At 40.3% G+C, this 21,550-nt stretch overlaps 1 protein-coding gene and 1 long non-coding RNA gene across 3 annotated transcripts in view; one reads left to right on the top strand and one right to left on the bottom strand.

Annotated features, from left to right (window-relative positions):
* Nucleotides 1-7,682, bottom strand: part of LOC134360203 (uncharacterized) — a 62,223-nt gene extending 54,541 nt beyond the window's left edge. For both annotated transcript variants that reach the window (XR_010021273.1, XR_010021274.1), the window contains exon 1: nt 7,565-7,682. This is a non-coding gene — a long non-coding RNA (uncharacterized LOC134360203). The remainder of the gene's footprint in view (nt 1-7,564) is intronic.
* The window catches only part of dnah9 (dynein, axonemal, heavy chain 9), a 585,611-nt gene that overhangs the window by 536,456 nt on the left and 27,605 nt on the right, over nt 1-21,550 (top strand). Inside the window, exons 67-68 of the mRNA XM_063074264.1 lie at nt 6,327-6,509; nt 10,328-10,717. Of these exons, the coding sequence (XP_062930334.1) occupies nt 6,327-6,509; nt 10,328-10,717 (573 nt within the window). The remainder of the gene's footprint in view (nt 1-6,326; nt 6,510-10,327; nt 10,718-21,550) is intronic.

Raw genomic sequence — 21,550 nt, forward strand, 5'->3', positions numbered from 1 at the left:
TCCTGGTTTTGTAGGATGTCTTCTAGGACCATGACAGGTTGTGCAAGTTGTGCACTCCCTGGAGTTTGAAACTGCTCGCAATTTTCACTGCTGTGCCACTGATGTAAAGAGGGGTGTGAGTGGTGTGAGCTCTCCCATTGTTGCAACTTTCTGTGTGAAAATTGGCTGTCAATTTTCAGATAACAGCAATGATTATCTTCTAAGGTGAACTCAGAAAGTTGCAACAATAGCCATGAGATTTGACCCAGGTACTCAGCTTCAGCAATGCTGAATTATTACAGTAAAACTTAATGTCATAAATCCTTTCAATAAATTAACATAGTAACATCCTCTGATGACAACAAGACAAAGGAGATGGTTACTGCCTAAATGAAAATTGACAGCTAATTTTCACACAGAAAGTTGCAACAATGGGAGAGCTCACACTACTCACACTCCTCTTTACATCAGTGGCTGTTATGTACCCCCAGGGTTCATATTTTCTGTGGACTGTCACTTTAAAATGTCAGGAGAATGAAGCTGACTTTTGGACACTTTGAGGAGAGAGAGAGAAAGAGGGAGAGTTATTTGATGGACAATCGATGTTATGGTTTCTCTGCAGCTTGTTTTGAATATACAAGGACACTCAGACACACACAGTTAGAGTCAAGATGGATTCGGTCAATGGAAGACACCAGTGAGTCGGTCGCTGATTTAAACCTTCAGTAGCCCAAAGGGGGTGAGTTGAGAAGAGAGTCCCCTTTGTGATAAGCTACTGTTGGTGATAATCCATACGTGGATTCTGTTGAAATATCCTGTGGCCACCACTTTGAGATGTCCCGTAGCTGAATTCGGGTGTGGTACTACATGTGTTGAAAGAATATTCATTGGAGATCACTGTCGGTGATATTTCATGTGGGGAGTGGAACAACTTCGGAGATAAAACCTACTACTGTTATGTCTGCTGGTTCTTTAACCCTTTACGGGGTACGTAACAAAATTGGGGGCTCATCCGGGATATGAACAAATTGTTTGGAGCCATTTAAAAATTGTCTGGGGGCTTAATTGAGTTGATTGGGGAAAATCCCTTTTGAGTTGCCTGTGTGGAAAAACAGCAGAAATGAATGTTATGAAATTTCTGGCCTCGCCAGACCCTGTGGCTTTGAAGAAAGCTAGAAAGGATGAGTTGCAGGAAATTCCTGTGGAACCGAAACTTACTGAGGTAAAGAAGGGTATGACAAAGGCAGAAATTCAAAGGAAAATAGTTGAACACTATATCTCTGTGAAGCAATTTGATGAGGTGTTAATGGGGTTTCCTGCAGGTAAAGAGGAGATCCAGTTATAACTGGAACAAATGAAGTTAGATAGACTTAAAGTAGAGATGGAGGGTGAGGATAGGCAAAGACAGCATGAGGTGCAATTAAAATGGTTCGAGGCTGAAGAGGCAGATAAACAGAGAGAGTTTGAGAGGGAGAAATTTATGTACTTCATTCGTGGGTGTATCTGGGAAGGAGTAACTGAGGATCTTAACAACTTGAAGGAGTTGGTGTTGATTGAAGAATTTAAGAAGTGTGTTCCAGATGATGTAAAGGCATACCCAGATGAAAAGGATGCCGCTACCTTGCGGGAGTCAGCTAGACTAGCAGACGAGGTTGTTTTAACCCACAAGGTTGAGTTTATTCTGGATGAGAGTTTCCCAGAGAGTAGCTGGGAGGATCAGGGTAACCTGGAATTTGAAACTGGGACTAGTGATGAAGGCCTAGAAGAGGCAGCTGTCCCGATTGCCTGTGTTCAGGTTGTTGAAGCACCTGTGAATTCACAGGGTACTGAACCTTGTGTTGAAACTCAGTTAAGGTCTGAGTGTCTGACTTGGTTGAAAAGGAATGCAGTCCTGTTGTGTCAGATGGACTTGATTCGGTGAATAAGGGGTTAACCTTGGTACCAGTGGAAATTGAGGATTCTCAGTCACTTGTGTTAGTTGGTAATGAGATGAAAATTGATGTGGTAAACATTATTGAAGATATTGAAAGGGTGCTGTTTCTGGACTTTTGAATAGGGTGATATAGAAGTTTGGATCAGTTTCACGTCCTTTGACCCAGCTTTCAGGACAATCGCCTGTTGAAGTATGTGCCAGTTTGTTATAATTTTTTTTCTGACATTTGAATGTAAACACCCTCAAGGTTATATACATCAAGGTTGCTGGTGAACGCAGCAGGCCAAGCAGCATCTATAGGAAGAGGCGCAGTCGACGTTTCAGGCCGAGACCCTTCGTCAGCTTGTAGAGTTGTTTTTCATGATTATGATGTGCAGCCAGTTCATGTTGATTTGTTTAACTATATTTTGTAATTTAAAAGATAAACAACTTGGTGATGTTGTTCAAGTTTGTGATTTGGAGAGATAAAACTCGAAGTGTTGTTTTGAGTTGGAGAGGCCATCTGCAGGTGTTTTTATGGAAACATATAGAACTAAAAATCTTGGAGGAAAAATTAATGACTTGTTTGGAACAAAGAACTTGTTTGGAAGTTCAGCGAATGGGCTTATTTTAGAAAACATGAGTGATGAGTTGGCACCTGTGCAGGGTAAAGCTCGGGGAGTCTGTGAAGGATCTGTTCAAGCTGGTCACGTGATGGCTAAGTGTTCTGTGTTCAAAGTGAAAAAGAGAAAATGGGTGATCAAACGCTATTTTTAATACAACAGGATCTGGTTTTGCAGGAGTTTGATTTTCTAACAAAGCATGTGAAAGATAAAGACAATATCATGGTAAATTGATTGTCTGGATGTTAAGTTTAAAAGTGAAATAGAAACTAGTATTTGTATACGCTTCTGTAATGTGCTACATGATAATCACATATGTATTATAAGTGAAGGGGTCTGGGGAGAAGGCAAGAAAAGGGTACGAGGTGGTGCTGGCTCGAAGGGCTGAATGGCCTACTCCTGCACCTATTGTCTATTGTATTGCTTTATATTCTGTAATGTACAGTTAAAAAATTTTGATCTTTGATCAAAATTTTGCTTTCTTGGGGGAAGGTGTTAATGTAACCCTAGGGTTCATATTTTCTGTGGTCTGTCACTTTAAAATGTCGGGAGAATGAGACTGACTTTTGGACACTGTCTGAGCTGCTCCAGAGAGAGAGAGAGAGAGAAGTGGAGTTATTTGATGGATAATCGATGTTATGGTTTCTCTGCAGCTTGTTTTGTATAAACGAGGACACACAGACACACACAGTTAGAGTCAAGATAGATTCGGTCAATGGAAGGCACCAGTGTGTCGCCCAAAAGGGGTGAGTTGAGATCGATCCTGAGTATTGACAAATGACTCTCACAAGTTTTCTGCAAGTAGAACAAGTTTGCAGGAAGAGAAAAGAGGAGAGATAGGTTTGAAACAGAAGAAACCTAGTGACAAAGAGATCACTGTTTGGACTCTCTCTCTCCAAGTAGCCCGTGAGGGTGAGTTTGTTTCCATTCGACTACGGAAGTGTGATTGTCACTTAGTTAGTCCACAGGAGTGGGTTCTCCGGTGAGGGGAAAACCTTTGTGAATACCACATGTGTATTTACCCTTTGTCTGGGTGTGGTAGTTCACTCAAGAAAGGCACCCCTGTGGCAAATCACTGTTGGAGTTATTTCGTATGTCGTGGAACTGGATAAGTGGCTATCACGTTGTCTGTTTGGGGTAACCTTGTGGAATCTACTGGTGTGTCGACTCTTCCCTGGGTGGTGGCTCCCTTGAAGAGGGTCCCCTTTGTGATGAGCTACTGCTGGTGATAATCCATATGTGGATTCTGTTTGAGTATTATGTGGCCACCACTTTGAGATGTCCCGTAGCTGAATTTGGGTGTGGTACCACTTGTGTTGAAAGGATATTCATTGGAGATCACTGTCGGTGATACTTCGTGTGTGGAGTGGAACAACTTCGGAGATAAAACCTACTACTGTTATTTTGTATTGCTGTCGTGGAATCTATGGAATAGCGACGTAACTGCCTTCTCACAACATTCGCCTTTGGATTACAAACATCTCGCATTAATTAACCTGTGCGCCTGAACTGAACATTTCTTACCTACCATCGTATGACCATATCAATTACCACCTAAGTTTGAAGAAGTCTGGGTTTTGTATTTACATGTATATATACACATAAATTCTGCTAACCTGTTTGATTTATTGATTTATCTGGTTTTATATTACTGTATTGTGTAGTTACTAATAAAATAGAATTAGTTAACAGCAAAACCAGACTCTAGGTGTGGTCCATTTCTGCCAGTTCTTTAACCCGTTACGGGGTATGTAACAGTGACACAGCAGTAAAAACTTCAAGCAATTTCAAACTCTAGGGAGTACACATCTTGCACAACCTGTCATGGTCCCAGAAGACATCCTACACAACCAGGAAACCTCAGCATAGTCTTTACCTTTTGAAGAGAGTTGTACTATGCACATCTATACTCACATCCTTCCAGATGCACAGTAAAGAGACTGGATTCCAACTTAGGTCCTAATGCTTGACTCCTACCCACTGGTTTGTTAATTGACTGGAGAAAATCTGTGTGTGTGTGTGTTTGTTTGTTTGACCATGATCCATATGAATGATCCACATGGAAAATAGAAGAAAGGTTAGATGTGGCACAGAGGTGTGGTGGTAAGCGTAACATTAATACAATGCTAGAGACCCGGGTTCAATTCTGCCGCTGCCTGTAAGGAGCCTGTATATTCTCCCCATGACCCTGTGGATTTCCTATCAGTGATCTAGTTTCCACATTCCAAAGACACACGGGTTAGTCAAATGGTTATGATGGGCAATATGGGTTCTTGAGCCAGAAGGACCTGCTACAGTGCTGTATCTCTAAATAAATGAATGCGACTTTGTCCTGTGACACCACCAGGGCCTGGTTCACACAACAACCAAAGCAACACATCTTCTCCCACGAGGAATTCCACTTCAAATCTTCAAAACCACTTCAAATCTCTTACTAGCTCTTCTTGCAGTTAGTCCTTCGAAGGATCTCGGCCCGAAACATCGACTGTACCTCTTCCTAGAGATGCTGCCTGGCCTGCTGCGTTCACCAGCAACTTTGATGTGTGTTACATCTTCTCCCACAATCAGTCTCACTAATGAACTAGTGAACCAGACTGACGGTATTCTTGTTTTTACTTATTGAGATTCAGCATGAAATAGGCCCTTCTGGCCCTTCGAGCTGCACCGCCCAGCAATCTCGCCCCCCCCCACCCCCGATTTAATCCTAACCTAGTCATGGGACAACTTACAATGCCCAAATAACCCACCAACTGGTATGGCTTTGGATCAGGGGTGGAAATGCATGCGGTTACAGTAAGAATATACAAATTCCTCACAGGCAGTCGATGTCTAATAGGATCTTTCAATTGCAATAAATGTCTCCAAGCCAATCATTTGTCATTTGTACTACTTGCTAGACCATGCACCACCTCTGCACGACAATAGTGCACAACAAGTCCAGCTCCATCACTGATGAGGTAGACCTACAGTACTTCATATCTTTTAATATCCAGCAGTGCCTGATAATCATAAAAAAGGCATAAAAGGCGGACAATTACAGCTTTGGTTGGATCTGGAAAGGCCACTGCAACGGTATGCACCGCCATCTTACCATTCAGATAATAATCTGTCATTTTGCTTTAAGAACCAGAGTGAATAACCTCACATTTATCCATGCTCAGCAGCTTCACACATGATTTTGTCCACTCACCCAACTTGTCTAAATACCAGACCCTCTTTGCATCCTTCTCACTGCACACCCTACCCCCTTGTTATTTTTTTGTCATCTACAAGCTTGGAAATGTTAGCTTAATTCTTTCATTCAAGTCATTAAGTAGCTGGGACCCAAACACTAGCCCTTACTACTCATTGCTGCTAAGACCCACACTCAATGATTCTGAATCAATTTCTTCCCTTCTGCCGATAAATTTCTGAATGGTCGATGAATCCTGATTTATTATTGCATTGTTTGTACTATTTATGTACTTTTTTGTCATTTGTAGCAATGTTATGTCTTTGTACTGTAATGCTGCCACAAAACAACAAAATCCAGAAAAATGCATGCATTTTGGTACTGTCAAGAGTAAGTTTGGACAGAAGGCAAGGTCCTGGACAGTCTAGCCCACTTACTCATACATCACAGCTGCTTTGAAAATACGCAATTATCCTCTGTCAAGGGTCAGCATTAGAGGACGAGGAGATAGTGATTCACCATTGAAGCAGTAAATCCCAGTAGCGTCAGCAAAGCCAAACTCCTACCAATAATTCAGTCAACCAAGGCTTAATCTTGTGGAGTTTTTCACAGCTCTCACATCCAACCTCTGCCATTGCAGGTAAAGGCCACTTTGGATGAGATCATGGAAAAGTTACCAGATGAGTTTAATGTCCCAGAACTGATGAGTAAAGCAGAGGAGCGGACACCTTACATCCTGGTGGCTTTTCAGGAGTGCGAGCGAATGAACATTCTTACTTCAGAGATGAAACGCTCACTGAAGGAGCTGGACTTGGGACAGAAGGTATGTCTTGAAACAATCCAACATTTAATGAGGAGAGGAGAAGGAGTAACAAAATGAAAATTAATGATTTCTTCAGTCGTAGTAAAGCTTGTATTACTGAGTACCATGTCCCTTCTTCCACATTAATTTGAGCATGGACACAGAGTCTTAGTTAGGCTTTCTTTTTTGAGGTTGTCATTTCTGAATGTCTAGCACTTACATCATCCAGTAATATCTGAATACCTGGAATCTACTTCAGATGTATGAGTATTAAGCTGAACCTCATTCTTGATAGGCTGATGATGCCCCTATTATGGGGTGGGGGGTGTTTGCATGGTTGCATTCCCTGGGAAATAGTCCTGTAATGTTGAATCAAGTTTGCCGGTCTAGCAAGTGAGACAGAAATCACTCCCTACGAATAGGTATATTAATCATTCATTTACAAACAGTAAAAATTCAACCAGTCAGGCATGTTCCCCAAGTTGCAGAAACTACGAAGCTGAATATTGAACAAACATACTTAGTTAAAACAGTGTGCAGAGTATACCTTCTCAATGGTCATATGCATTGCGTGCCTTAAACAAAGGAAGAGAGAGGAACATTCCACATACGCTGTATACATACCCAGGATATTTGAAACTGGACACCAGGCATCTAATCAATGGGAAAAGCAGCTGCAGTTTCTAAACTAACCAATCACGGTGGAAACAACTTTTTACAATCAGAATAAGGCAGCTGCCACCCCCCCCCCCCACCCCGTCACAGGATAAGTATATCCTGATTTTCTGTAATATGAAGCTATATCATCTATGTATGTGTCAAGGAGTCGAGCTTAAAAGGAATTGTGTTTATTTCTATTTTTTCCTGCGCATAATTCCCATGAGATTTTATATTTCAATTTTTTGGGTAGTGACTTGTCAGTTCTGTAAGGGTAAATTTCCATTTTCCCAAATGATGAGAATGCAGGAATTGCCTGTATTTTTACCAGAAAGAAAATTTGCCTGACACACAATTGGTCAACAAAATTTACTAATATGTGAACACAATCCACCAAATCAAATCAAGCCTGCACTTACCCAGTTTTGATGCAGTGACACAAATTCTGAGTGGCAAAAAATGTCTCCCAAGATACAGTGAATAAACCCCAATCCTCAGAACTTTGCTATCTCGAAAAACACCATCTCCAACTTTGCCAGCTGTCAAGCTGTAAAAGATGGTAAATGTTTCTGACATTCAAAGACAGATAAGCACTATTAAAGGTGGAGTTAATAAGTAAAAAGAAAAGCTAGAAATAGCCTGCAAAGGATAAATAATTAAAAACAGTAAACAAAACCAAAATAAATTTTAAAAAGGAAATTTCACTTCTACTTTGTTTTTCTAACCCTAGTATTGCAATCTCTATTGACATCAATGAAGTCGCAGATTCTGCAGCAGTTTTGAGATTTAAGAAGTGGTTGTCCGCAGCTTTAACGCTGAGGAGTCTTAGCAAGCTGAATCTCCACTAATATAGTCTATATGGAATCCAGCAGTAGTGCATGCTCACAGATTATTTTCGGTACATTGTGGGCTTCGGCATTTGGTAACACATGCTTATAAGTCTCAGATTTGCTGCTGCTTAAATGTTAAAGGCTGATGATTGAGTTAGGAGCTATCATAGAAACATAGAAACATTGAAAATAGGTGCAGGAGTAGGCCATTCGGCCCTTCGAGCCTGCACCGCCATTCAGTATGATCATGGCTGATCATCCAACTCAGAACCCTGTACCTGCCTTCTCTCCATACCCCCTGATGCCTTTAGCCACAAGGGCCATATCTAACTCCCTATTAAATATAGCCAATGAACTGGCTTCAACTGTTTCCTGTGGCAGAGAATTCCACAGATTCTCCACTCTCTGTGTGAAGAAGTTTTTCCTAATCTCAGTCCTAAAAGGCTTCCCCTTTATCCTCAAACTGTGACCCCTCGTTCTGGACTTACCCAACATCGGGAACAATCTTCCTGCATTTAGCCTGTCCAATCCCTTTAGGATTTTATACGTTTCAATAAGATCCCCCCTCAATCTTCTAAATTCCAATGAGTATAAGCCTAGCCGATCCAGTCTTTCATCATATGAAAGTCCTGCCATCCCAGGAATCAATCTGGTGAACCTTCTTTGTACTCCCTCTATGGCAAGAATGCCTTTCTTCAGATTAGGGGACCAAAACTGCACACAATACTCCAGGTGTGGTCTCACCAAGGCCTTGTACAACTGCAGTAGTACCTCCCTGCTCCTGTACTCGAATCCTCTCGCTATAAATGCCAGCATACCATTCGCCTTATTCACCGCCTGCTGTACCTGCATGCCCACTTTCAATGACTGGTGTATAATGACACCCAGGTCTCGTTGCACCTCCCCTTTTCCTAATCGGCCACCATTCAGATAATAATCATTTACCAACAATATTGAGGTCTATTAATCATTTAGCTGCTTTTGGACTCTAACTGGCACATGAACATTGTTTTGTTCTGTCCAGCTAGAGTGCTTAAGTGTCCTCTTTATGAGGCAACTCCACACGTGACCCTCTACTAAGAGAGACAGAATGAACTGTCAGTATTTGGAGATTGTATAGACTGAACTGTAGAACAGCAAAGAGGTTTTTAATTAGCAGCTGATCAAGTCTTCTGTGGTAGGCTATCACTCAAAGGGAAATGTATCTGCCTGTAGCTTGAATCCAGTGCATTCCACTCCATGACACAAGAGCATTAGATTATGGAGAACGAATTCGACGATTTACTCTTGCAGAACCAGTCATCAATATTGTGGCTGATGCTTACTAAAGATCCATTTTCCTCCACTATCCACATAATCCCTGATTCCCTTAATCAATCTGTTTTAAAAGAACTGAGTAAATGAACTTATGTAAGGTTTGAGATCTCCAAAAAAATACCTTGCTTTGATTGAAAAAATAAACTCGTTTTGTCCAAACTAAATGACATGCACCTTGTTCTTAGAGTATGATCTACTGTATCAGATTCTTCAGCAAGAAAATATTCTCTGCATTGTCATTATGAAGCATTGTAAGAATCTTCAGAGTTTCCATGAGGTTGGATCTCATTCTTCTAAATTCTGGAAACTATGGGCTTAATTGATTTAACCCCTCATATGGCAAACCTGCCATACTAAAAACTGGTTTGGTGGCTCTTCTTTGCACTCTCTATGGAAAGTATACTCTTGTTTACTTCATAACAAACTTGTATCCAACGTCCAGATGTGGCCTCATAAAGGCCCCATGTAATGCAGTGATGCAGTGAAGCAGAAGTAAAATAATAGGTATACTAATGGATTACTGAAGTACCATTTCATGTCTCCAGACTATTTTACTTTGAACAAGTATTACTTCCTTTTAAATGACAGCATCCCAGCAGAAGTAACTTCTCAGACTTCAGTTTCATTGAATCCACATGTTTAGTGTTGAAACTGAAGCTCAAAACACACATCATGATGTTAGTAGTTACATACCATGTGTTTTTTTTTCCTACACAGCCATGAGATTTTGTACATCATACAAAGATTATTACTTTTTCTTTCCCTTCAATACCACAAGGAGAAGACTTCACCTTGCTCTCCTCCAAGTACAGAATTTAATGTTAGCTAGCAGGATTTAATAGTACACAGTTTGCTCAGGCAGTGAAAATAAATTTCCGAGTTGTTAATAAAATATAAAAATAACAAACATCGTTGTAATTCATGAGTCAAACTTCAAGACAAATGAAGTGTACATCAGTGTGATCCTAAGATGATATATTGAACAAATACTATCACTGTACTATATTTCTTCCTAACTTTGTTTATTTTTCCTAGGGTGAACTGACTATGACTAGTGACATGGAGAATTTGCAGAATGCTATCTTCTTTGACCAACTACCAGATTCTTGGAATAAACGAGCCTACCCATCAATGGCTGGGCTAGCCAATTGGTTTGTTGACCTCCTTTGTCGTATTAAGGAACTGGAAACGTGGACATCTGACTTTGCCCTCCCTTCTGCAGTATGGCTTGCTGGCTTTTTCAATCCACAGTCTTTCCTCACAGCCATAATGCAGTCTATGGCACGGAAGAATGAGTGGCCTTTAGACAAGATGTGTCTTCAGTGTGATGTTACCAAGAAAAACCGCGAGGATTGTAGCAGCCCCCCTCGTGAAGGTGCCTATGTACATGGCCTGTTTATGGAGGGAGCCCGCTGGGATTCACAGGTACTCAGTGAAATTTATCTCTATAGTTCTAATCAAGTTTAAAAATTGTCATTATTTTTCTCAATTGTTTAATAACTATGCCCGTATTATTTGGTAGTTCAGAGCATTTAAATAAAGCAACTGGATTATCTTTCCACATTTGCACAGGTTAATTGAGTACACAGAAACTATAAAAGGAATAGATTTAAAAGTAACAACATTGCTTCTGGGCTTTTTAGTATACTAAATATTCAATTCAAGGGAACCAGGGATTATGGGTACTCCTTGAAGTGTTTAAGTTGTTTCTTTGGAGACAGTTTTTTTTATGCTGCTTGGCACTATTGCAATGCATATCACATCATTCCTTCCAAAATGCTCAGTTCTATTCATACTGTTGTGATAAAGCTAGTCCTTGTGATATTTCCTCAATATTTATCATCGTGTATATCTTTTACCAATTTACTACTGGAGATAAACAAACAAAATAGACTGAAAATCTTGCAGAAGTCAGCAAAAAAATTTTGTTTACTATCTATCTATTGAGTTCCAACTCAACACCCTCCTCCCCACTGTTAAGTTATAGGTCGCAAAGTTAACTGGAACAATAATATAATAACTAATGCTATAAGAATAGAATAGAGTCTGGGTATCCTTGTTACTGTAATGTTTTAGAAATAAACCAGCAGCAAGAGATTTTACACTGAGTTAGGTTTTAATGTTAAAACCACTATCTTTATTAGTATCTACTTATAATATCGTAACTTAACCAAGATAAATAAATGTTAACAGTGTTATGTGTACATATGCGTGTAAAAATAGCTCCCAAACTGTGTTGAGCTTTGGGAAACAAGGCTTAGGGTCTTGAGACGGTAAAGTGGGAAAGTTCAGTCATCCACGGAATAAATGATAGGCGAGAGATATTTGTAATCCAGGGTGAAACATAGAGAAAAGGTGGTTACGTCGAATTCCTCAGGTAAACAAAAGTATCATCGTCGAAGATCTTGCTCGTTATGTCATTCCAAATCCACACGAGCTATCACCGGAAGTGACCTGTCACAGAGATATAGTCCTTGAGGGGTTGCCGCACAAGATACCCAGGCAAGGGTTAACACATAAGTGGTCTCCACAGGATATCACGAAAAACCAGGAAGGTAAATGCATAGCCTTCAAGTCCACACAGAACTTAATCCCTAAGAGCAGAGTGGGTATTGCCCATGCATATGGACTGTGGGGTTCAAGAATATGGCTGATTTTACTTTTCAAAGGGAAATCAGTGATGGGAAATAAATCCATATTCTGCTAGGAACACTCAGATTTGGAAAACAAAGGCTACTTATGTGGCATTCTAAGCTTAGTTTTTCTGGGCAGTTGTAGAATGAATATCTATTTCGATAATCATAAATTATTAACTGGCAAGTTTAATGCAACATTTGTACATATGATACAAAGCTGACTTTTTAAAACATGTTCATTGCAGTGTGAATAATGAATTAATGAAGGCTTCTTTTTGATGGACAAAGTAGTTGACATGATTTCAGGTTTTCATCCATGAGATGTATTATGTAGATCATAATCTACTGCTCTGAACACTTTTTGAATAGAAAGAGTTCAATCAATGCATATGCCAGTTTGAATTTTGCCTTGAATGATAGGATTTGGTTAATTAATAATCTAATCTAATAAAGGATCATCATGGTTATCATAATGTGATAGAATTTTATCTTAAGTTTGAGAGTGACACATTTCAGTCAGAAATCAAAGTAGAGTTCAAAGTAAATTTGTTATCAAAGTGAATATATGTCACAGCATCTATAGTAAATTCAAGAAACACAATAGAATCAATGAAAAACCACACCCAACAGGACGGACAAACAATCAATATGGAAAAGACAACAAACTCCGCAAACACGAGAGAGAAAGAAATAATAATAAAGAAAGATAAACAAAGAAGTAATATATATCAAGAAAATAAGATATAGAACCCTTGAAAGAGTCCATAAATTGTGGGGTCAGTTCAGTGATAGAGCTATTGAAGTTATCCTCTCTATTTCAAGAGCCTGATAGTTGAGAGGTAATAAATTTTCCTGAACAATTTGTCAGGACTAACTGAAGGAAGAGCTAGTAAGAGTAAGTAAGACTAGCTCTTCCTTCAGTTAGTCGTGATGAAGGGTCTCGGCCTGAAACGTCGACTGTACCTCTTCCTAGAGATGCTGCCTGGCCTGCTGCGTTCACCAGTAACTTTGATGTGTGTTGCTTGAATTTCCAGCATCTGCAGAATTCCTCGTGTTTGTGAATAGAAAGGCAATATGGCTTACACCAGAAGTGAATGCAAGATTAATTAAAATGGAATTAGACACTAGTTCAGCTGTTTCAGTCATTCCACAAAATGAGTTGGAATGGCATTTCAAACATACTAATCTGCATCCTGCAGATAACCAACTAAGAACTTATACTGGAGAAAAGAGAACTGTGGGACATTCGTGACAGTGAAATACAACAGCCAACAATGCACATTGAGCTTGTACGTGGTAAAAACAGGAGGACCAGCATTGTGGAGATGAAAGTGACTGAGACAACTACAACTTAAGAGGAATGCCATCCACCATTTGCATGTCTCATTCCTTGCAATGAAGCCAACTGAAAGTGAATTTAAAAAGGTACTGGGTGATGCCACAACTGTCTCCATGAACCGTTGCCAAACAGGGGACAAACAGGAGTTGGTACCAACCTCTATGCCTCTGGTTGGAAAGCATATTGGACCAAAGAAGGACCAGGTTGCTCAGAGAAAGTGTAAAAGTGATGAAGACACTGGTCTGACTTCAACAGTTTTTGTAGGTAACATTATCTGAGGAAGCCTCTGATATGTTAATGAGTCAGTTACTTGTGAAATGTGGCTTGGTTTTAAGCTGGAAGGAGCTTCAGGGAAGTTGCACTCATGCAGTCTTTGTCAATATAATGATCCAGAATCTACTCTGCATACATTAAGGTTATTGCATGAACTTCAAGTGAGAGATAAAAAGCTGCTTCTAAACCTATATGCAAACACCAAAGCCCAGTTAGATGAATGGAAGGCCAAAAAGAAAGGAGTCAATGGAGATACAAAACCAGAGGATTCATCAGATGACATTGTGAATGAGGAAACCAAGTGGAGAGATCAGATCATAAAAAGGATAATAGAAGGATTAATAAGAAAATTCTCCAGTGAATTAAATGCATCTTCTCAAGATCATGATGCACAAACTAGAAGAGAAAAAAAAGGAAGAAGAAAAGTATCCAGAGCTGTCAGAACCACTTCCTGTAATCTTGGAGTCAACTGCTACAACAACCTCAGAAGAGGCCCCAGAACCTGAGATTGTTTCAAAGCCACAATCTCATCTGCCAAGCAGAGTGATCCCCCTTGTCAGGAAAATCGCTGTCCCACAAGAGTAGGAAAGAATAGTATTATATAACATACTGCATATATAATATACTTACCCCTGGCGGCTGAAAAACAAGAGACCCCGCAGCTTGAGGCCCGAGTCCATTGAGTGCTGCTAAAAAAATCTGCAGTTGGCCACAACAGAGCTTGTCTTCAGCCGAGCAAAACCCTATGAGGGCAGCTCTGACTCCTTTCTGGACACCATGCCACACCGCCCATGATGAAGCCCACGGCTTCGTCCCCTCGCTCCAGATGACTACAAACAGGCGACACTGTGATTTCAGGCCCAACCCTCACCCCCTCCGTCCACCCCTGCTTGCATCCAATAAATCAGCGAATCAAACTTGGGGTGTATTGATTGACAATGTCAGAGGGGTCGAGCAATCATAAGAAAAGCGACCATGATGGCCATTTGCTAGTAGACTCTAAGCCTCCATCGACTCAGGCAGCAGCACGCTGCGCAGCTCCTTCATTATCTCCGCCAGTGAGCAACTCACTGGTAGTACAGATCTGCAGTCCTTTGAGTTCTTAACGTATAGCAGGATCTTGTGATCATTAGCCGTACGTATCAGTAGAACAGTAGCACCATTTGCTGACCCCATAAAAGCCGCTTCAACCAGTCGCACCATCATCTTTCCAGAATTAGTTTAATATTTTGAAGTTACAAAGCAACACCCCCTGTCACTATTCCATTCCTGTTCACTTTGTTCTATCAACTCTTAATAAAACAATTATTGACCAGCAAGATTCATGCCTTGTTCCTAACTCCTGAAAGAACCTTGGATTTAAGCATCAAAATCCATCAACTGGCATAGTCGGCAGGAGTTTAAAATTTGTTATAATCAAAGAGAAAGGGGAGAATGTTTAAGGCGCAGCAAAAGGAATAAGAACCTCCTCTGTTGTCAGAGAGGAAAGTTCTGGCTTCAAATATTGGATAGAAATCAATATTGAGAACTGCAGTGTTACTGTTAAAAAGAGAAACAGCCGTGGAGATATTGGTTGCAGTCTATTTGGTCAGACAGCCATCTATGTATTTTGGTACTTGGTGAAAGTAGTGGTTGTATTATCTATTTGGTCACAATCGATTTGCTTATTGGAGTAACCTATATGGTTGCAATCTGTTTGGTTCTTGAAGCAATCTATTTGCTATTTGGTTGCAATCTATTAATATTTCAAGGTCTTGGTCAAAGTCATAAAAATACATACAGATTAAGATTGAATCTAAACGGTGACCAAAGTCATGAAACACTAAGAACCCTTACCAGAAAAAATGCATCTCAGCTAGATAAGATCAATGAAAAATCCAGACAAAAAATACCAATGTTGTTAAGTTTACTCAGAATAAGAAGGAATGCATTAAAGTCTGGGAAATGGCTGCTACTGATTTCAAGCTAATCCCTTGTGTTTGTTTTCATCAAATGTGTGAGCGATTGCAAGAGTTAATGAGGCGAGTAAAGTCTTTTATTTGTTGAAAGGAACATGAAACTTTCAATAAACTACAAAAACAGCATAGAAAAGACAGTTAAAAATCTAACGATCAAATCTTTACATGAACTGAACGAGCAGAAGAACAATGCGGTAATTCAGTCAATGTGCAATGTATGAAGTTTCAAAGCAAACTGAAATAAAATGGAAAATGCAGCCACGACTTCAAGAGAACGGTCCTGCTAGTGACACTTCAGGTGATGCTGCAAGTGACGCTACTGCTGGTGCTGTGCTTTGGGATGCAACTACTTCTGAAGCTCTGCCCAAGGAATTATAGCACACATCGAATGTTCTCTGTTTATAACACCACCATCCAAATGAAAATTACTAGCCTATATAGGACAGTCCTCCAAGACACCATCTGATCTCCGAGGAATTACAGGATAGACATGACATGGACTCTGCAACGGTGCCCAAGGACTCAAGTGGGGAAAACAGTGATGGAACAATAAGATTGACAGCTATGTCACAGCTTGCTTCAATACAGTTTAAACTTCAAAGTAAATGTTATTATCAGAGTACACGTATGTCACCACGTAAACCTCAAGATTCTTTTACCTGCGGACATGCAGTATTGAATAAGTATTTTGTAATTAGATTATTATTATCTGTAGATTAGAATAGATTTTTGTTATCTCTATTGTTTAAAAGTAGTTGTTTTGTGCTGAGCGCCTCTTTCTCTAGATCAAGTAGTAAGACCCCCTGTCACAGTTCTGTTCCTGTTCTCTTCATTCTAGCAGCTCTTAAGAAAAAGATCGTGAAGCAAGTTTTGCCTTGTTCCTGATTTCTTGGGTTTAAACATCGAAATCCATCAGCTGTCATGCCAAATCTTCACAAACTTCTAAAGGAGTAGAAGCACTGCTTTGCTTTCTTTGTGGTTGCACTCGCATGTTGATCCTCTGAATTTAATGGAAGAATTTAATGTTGCTGACCCTTTCCACCTCTGATCGCCTGATAAGGACTGACTCACGGACCTCCGGTTTCCTTCATCTGAAGTCAATCAGCTACTCAGTCTTGCTTGATGCGGCACCTCTCATCCAGATTTTCAATCTCCCTCCTATATGCTAATTTGTCACCACCTTTGATCCAGCCAGTGACAGTGGTTTTGTCAGGAAGCCTAAATATGACATAGGAGCTGTGCTTAGCCTCACAGTCATACGTGTAAAGCAAGTAGAGCTGGGGCTAAGCACATAGCCTTGTGTTGCACCTGTGCTGATGGAAATTGTGGAGGAGATGTTGTTGCCAATCTGATCTGACTGGAGTCTGCAAGGGACAAAATCAAGAATCCAATTGCACAAGGAGGTATTGAGGCCAAGGTCTTGAAGCTCCTTGATTTGTTTTGAGGGGCTTATTGAATCCAGACTTGTAGTCCATGAAGAGCATTCTGATGTGTATATATCTTTGCTGTACAGATGTTCCGGGGTTGATCAAAGAGCCAGTGAAGTGGCATCTGCTGTGGACCTGTTGTTCTGGTAAGCAAACTGGAGCAGATCCAAGTGTAACCCTCAGGCTCGCCCAGCTCTTGTTCTTCTAGGGGAAACAGCCTTAGGGGACAGGCCAAATTTCTTTAGTTTTCTCAGGAAGTAAAGGCGCTGGTGGGCCTTCTTGGCAGTGGACTCTGCTTGGTTGGACCAAGTCAGGTCATTTGTGATATTGACCCCAAGGAACTTAAAGCTTTTGACCTGCTCCACTTGCACACCACCGATGTAAATTGGGTCGTGCGGCCCGCTATTCCTTCGTCTTGCTGACATTGAGGGATAGGTTATTGTCTTCGCACCATGCCACCAGGTTCTTAATTTCCTCTCTGTACTCAAACTCCTTATTACCCAAGATACAGCCTACAATTGTTGTGTCATCAGCAAACTTATTTATTGAGTTCCATGGAAACTCAATCTGAATATAGTGTTAGTAATGACAATTTTAAAAAGGGCCAATTCAAGGAAAAGTCCAAAGTTCACGTTGGAGCTCACTCAGTAGTCATTCTTCCACCATTGATCTCTGAGCACTGCCGACTTTCGGACCCTCAAATCCCAGTCCATTCTGTCTGGTGATCGACCAGTTCTCTCCACACGCATCTTCCCTCTTCATCTCTCCTCAACAAAGACCATAAAAAACTTCTGTCTAGATTCACAAGACAGAGTAACAATCTCTTATTGGCTAACATGCATACCAAAGTCCTGTTATCTCCAGTCATAACCCAAACATTGCTGCTACAGAGAAGCCGTTACCTCAGCAGTGAACATTACAGGGAAACCATTACATTAGCCTTAGCAGTGAAACATTACAAAGAAGCCATTACATTAGCAGTGAATCCTTAGAGTATGTTACACAGGTCTTGCTTCTCAGGCAGGGGTTGATATGTTTCATCACCAACCTCTCAAAGCAATTCATCTCAGTGGATGTAAGTGCTACTGGCGACAGTCTTCGAAGCAGGTTACCACATTCTTCTTGGGTACCAGTATAGTTGAAGCCTGCTTGAAGCAGGTGGGTACCTCAAACCGATGAAGAGAGAGGTTAAAGTTATTAGTGAACACTTCAGTCAGTTGATCGGCACAGGACTTTATTACTTGGTAGGTATCCCATCTGGGCCAGATGGTTTTGATGGCTTCACTGTCCTGAAGGATATTCTCATGTCAGCTTTAGATACTCAAGTCATAGGATCATGGAAGTCTGTAGGAGTTTGTGAAGATTCCTCCATGCTTTTGATGCTCAGAGCAAGCATTAAGCTCATCTGGGACAAAAGCCTTGTTGTCACTTGTGTCACTTGGAGTCACTCTGTAAGAGGTCTGTCGAGCATTTTTGAATGATTCAAGTTTGGTCTGCAATTGCTACTTTGTATGTGAGATTGTACCTGGACCTCTTGTATTTTACTTGGTCACTAGAACTGAATGCCACTGATCTGGCCAGTAGTTTATAGATTTTGTGGGGATCCAGGGCTTCTGACTGGGGAGGACTGAATGATTTTGTGGGAACATACTCAGCTACGACTGTTTTTATACAATCGGTGACAACTGTGGTGTATTTATTCAGATCCCCTAATGAGCCCTTGAACACAGCTTAGTCCACCGACTTGAGGCAATCCTATAGCCACTCTTCAGCCTCCAGCAAACTCATCTTTGTTGACCTTATCTTTGGAGCCTTGTCCTTTAGACTCTGCCTGCACACAGGTAGGAGAAGGACAGCCAAGTGATCAGATTTCCAAAATGTGTTCTAGTTATGAAACAGTAGGCATTCCTAATCATAGAATAGCAGTGGTTGGGTGTGTTGGGACTCCTGGTGCTGCAGGTTATATGCGGATGATAATTGGGCAGATATTTTTTTCAAACAAGCCTCACTGAAGTCTCTGACTATGATTTGAAATGTGTCGGTGTAGGCTTGTTTGGTGATGGCAGCATTCAGTATCTCGAATGCCTGATTAGCGTTGGCTTTTTGCAGTATGTAAACTGCGGTCAGGATCACGAAGGAGAACTCTCTTGGTAAGTACAACAGTTGGCACTTAATAGTTAGATGTTCCAGTTCAGGGGAACAAGTGTGCATCAAAACTGCCACATCCGACCACCACAAAGTGTTTATCGTGAAATACAGACCACCACCTCTTGCCTTGTCTGAATCAGCTGTCCAGTCCATCCTGTGTATCAAGAAGTCTCCAGGTCTTACCAATGTATCTGGTGTGGCTGGGGTAAGCCATAACTCTGTGAAACACAGAACACAGCAATTCCTCATTTCCCTGCATTATAGCAACCTTACCCTTAGATTCTCACTCTTGTTCTCCAGCAGCTGTACATTTGCTAACAAGATGCTGCACAGATGAATTTCCATCTCTTGGTGTTTCAGTCTGGCTTGGAGTCCTCCCTCCTCCCTCCCTTTTAGCCATGGCGATGTAACTTCATCCACTTAAAGGAGCCGTGGAGGGAATGGGACTAATGTCCTGCTTGAGAGTTAAGTTTACTGAGTCCTTCAGAAGATTGTGAAATCGCTAGTTAATTGAGATGGTTCAAAGGGTACTGTACATTGCTTAAAGGGAAATTACAGGCAACAGATTGCAGTGAGCGTAATTTAGAAGAGGTATATTTAGAAGTTTTGTAAGCAGCCTGCAAGATGTCACCATGGTTCAGTGACGCCAACTTGGGGGAGAAAGTTATAGAGCCAATTAACTGTTACTGCTGCTAGATCTAAGTTTGACCTCGACCTTGAGTGCAGTTTGCACATTGTCTCTTTAGTTTTCCTCAAGATTCTTAGGTGCACTCCCACATCACAAAGAAATGCTAGTAGGTTAATTGACTACTGTAAATTACCCTTGAAGAAGATCATTGGAAAAAAAATCAAAAGAAGAGTTGATGAGCTTTTGTTTAAGAGAATATATTTCAGGGGTACAGGAAATTAAAGAGGGAATGGGACAAAGAGAATTGTCCTCCTCAAAGCAGGCATGGACCAGTTAGGCTTTGTGAGAAGTACTGATTGTTTTTAAGGGCAAGTTAGAACGGTAAAGGTTTTGCTAATAAACAAACTAAAAATATTCAAAGTATTCCATAAATCTTAACAAGGGTTGCATTCTATTAATAATATAAATATCGATTCAGATATCATTAACCAAACAGAACTGCATTAAATGTATGCAAGGTTGAGCTGGGAGAGCTTTAGTTTTAGCATACTACACCAGAAGGCCATAATGAGATAGATAGAAGATGCAGCATGTAAACAAGTTGTTAAAACATGAAAGCACTTTTCTGCCTGTGTGAAAAGGGATTAGCCAAAGTAACAGAAGGAATTTTAATGGTGAATAAAATAATTACTGTGCCCCTGAACAAATATTTTGTACACGCCTTCATTGAAAAAGGCCCAATAAATCCATCAAAGATAACGGAGAAACAAAAGTATAAATGAAAAGAACCTAAATAATTAACATTAATAAAGAAAGAGGACTGGAGATGGATGGAGAGAGAAAGAAAGAGAGATAAAGAAATTTAGTTGGAAATTCCTTGTATTATAATTAATGACTGGTCACAAGACACTTTGTGGCATTATTAACTTAATTTTATGAAAGGGGATTCATTTTGATAGATCTAATAAGAATATTTTGTGCATGTAATCAGCAGGGTACATAAAGGAGAGCCAGTAGATGAATGATCTTTGCAATTTCAAAAGGCATTGAATGAAAGAACAGATGTTGGTACAGAAAATAAGGGCTCATGGTGTTGGTTAATATATTCACAATGATAAAGGAATGGGTAGATGACAGAAAACAGAGTGAGAATAGTTTCATATCAGTAGCTGATCTGCATATTTTAATAGATGGACACTTTTACATGATCCCTTGGTGTGAGATTTCTAATTAACTTTTCTCTCAATGCAAATGCTTCCTGACATGCTGAATACTTCCAGGATTTTTTTGTTTTTATTTAGAAATAATTGGGTCATTTTCAGTTAGGCAGCTTGTTACTAATGAGGTGACACAAAGATCAGCTTTTACAACTTACCTAATGACCTAGAGGTAATGACAGAATGTAACTCTTCTAGCAGTGCAAATATGGATTGGAAAATGAGCTGTTGGGAAGTTACAAAGTTGCTGCAAAGAACTGTACACAGATTAAATAATGGGGCAAGAATATGAAATACATAGAAATAGGAATTTAATCATTTTGATGTTATGAAGTGGAAATACATATTTGCAGTTATAAGGAACTTATAAGTGTTGGTGTGCAGAGTGATGTAGAGTGCTGATATGTACAATGCAGAATAGAAAACCTTGCAACTGTACAAATTTTTTTGGTGAGAGCATATCTAGAGTTCTTTATGCAGTTTCGGTCTCTAGGTCCAGGGAGAACTTAATGTAATTCTCTCATGAAAAGCAATTGAATCAGATTGTTCAATATTTACCTGAGATTAGATGAATAAAACACGATCGCTGTTGAACATAAGATTCTAAGTGGGATTGACAGAATAGATCCCAT

The sequence above is a fragment of the Mobula hypostoma genome, chromosome 22 (genome assembly GCF_963921235.1).
Source record: "Mobula hypostoma chromosome 22, sMobHyp1.1, whole genome shotgun sequence".
Lineage (NCBI taxonomy): Eukaryota > Metazoa > Chordata > Chondrichthyes > Myliobatiformes > Myliobatidae > Mobula > Mobula hypostoma.